We start from the raw sequence: 1,031 nt of genomic DNA, 5'->3' as shown, positions 1-1,031 counted from the left end.
GGGGGGGTAGTGCACCCCCTCCCCCCTTCGCCCTGGATCCACCACAGTTTTGATATTAATGTAAAAAAAGAGAATTATGAAAACCCTCATTTGAAAAAAGAAGAAAATAACCATCTCTAATTCCCAGGACAGGATTACACATTGAATACCTGTTGTGTTGATCCGAACAGTTATTGTGCTCGAGTCGGTGTAAGGGAATGGTTACAACACGCTCATCCGGCGGAGGATGTCTCCGCGATAGGGATTAGATTAGAGCCTCTTGTCATGCTTACGTATTTTTCAATGTTATTCTTAATTTCATTGTATTTATTGCATTCATCTACTTATTAGGTTGTTCATTGATTAGGCTATTTATTTATTATTTTTATTAGATTAATAATTTAATAATTTAATAGTTTAATGATTTATTTCTATATTTATTACTTATTTACTCTTTTTTTTACCTCCGACACGTAACTTACTCATTGCGCAAATCAACCCCCGGCTTTGCATCGAACAGCGCCAGCACTCAACTTACCCAATGCAACCTGTATTACGTTTGGTTGGACGAAACAGCAACATCGCTTTTACATTCTACATCTAACTCAACCGCCCACCTTCCAGGCCCAGAAGAGGAGCTACGACGGCCCCGTGATTGGCGTTAAGGTAGCGATGGAGAACAAGAGGAATTTCACCGAAGACAAGCTTAGAGAATCTCAGAAGATCATCGGCCTCCAGTACGGCAGCAACAAGGGCGCCTCCCAGGCCGGCATGACGGCCTACGGAACCGGCAGGCAGATCATCCCGGGAGGTTAGTTAGCCGGCAGACGCACGGCTCGGGGTTATTTTTACCATTAGTGTTATTTTTTGAGGTCATATATTCGTAACACTTCTTTCTAGGAAACAAAATATTTAAGTAGAATTATTTCTAGATGGCTGTTTTCTGAATAAGTTCGGTCAAACCAAAACACGTAGTGACAAAACTTATCGTCTTGTATCCCAGCTACTTCAAGAAAATGTAATATATTATTTCAGTTATATTTGTGAATGAA

At 40.5% G+C, this 1,031-nt stretch overlaps 1 protein-coding gene across 2 annotated transcripts in view; it reads left to right on the top strand.

Moving 5' to 3' along the window:
* Positions 1 to 1,031, top strand: part of LOC119589280 (myophilin-like) — a 74,843-nt gene that overhangs the window by 65,905 nt on the left and 7,907 nt on the right. For both annotated transcript variants that reach the window (XM_037937899.1, XM_037937900.1), the window contains exon 6: positions 604 to 790. In XM_037937899.1, coding sequence (XP_037793827.1) covers positions 604 to 790 — 187 coding nt within the window. The remainder of the gene's footprint in view (positions 1 to 603; positions 791 to 1,031) is intronic.

The sequence above is a fragment of the Penaeus monodon genome, chromosome 25 (genome assembly GCF_015228065.2).
Source record: "Penaeus monodon isolate SGIC_2016 chromosome 25, NSTDA_Pmon_1, whole genome shotgun sequence".
In the NCBI taxonomy this organism is placed as follows: domain Eukaryota; kingdom Metazoa; phylum Arthropoda; class Malacostraca; order Decapoda; family Penaeidae; genus Penaeus; species Penaeus monodon.
The sequence above is the reverse complement of the archived record's forward strand: the minus strand, read 5'-3'. Positions and strand labels throughout refer to the sequence as shown.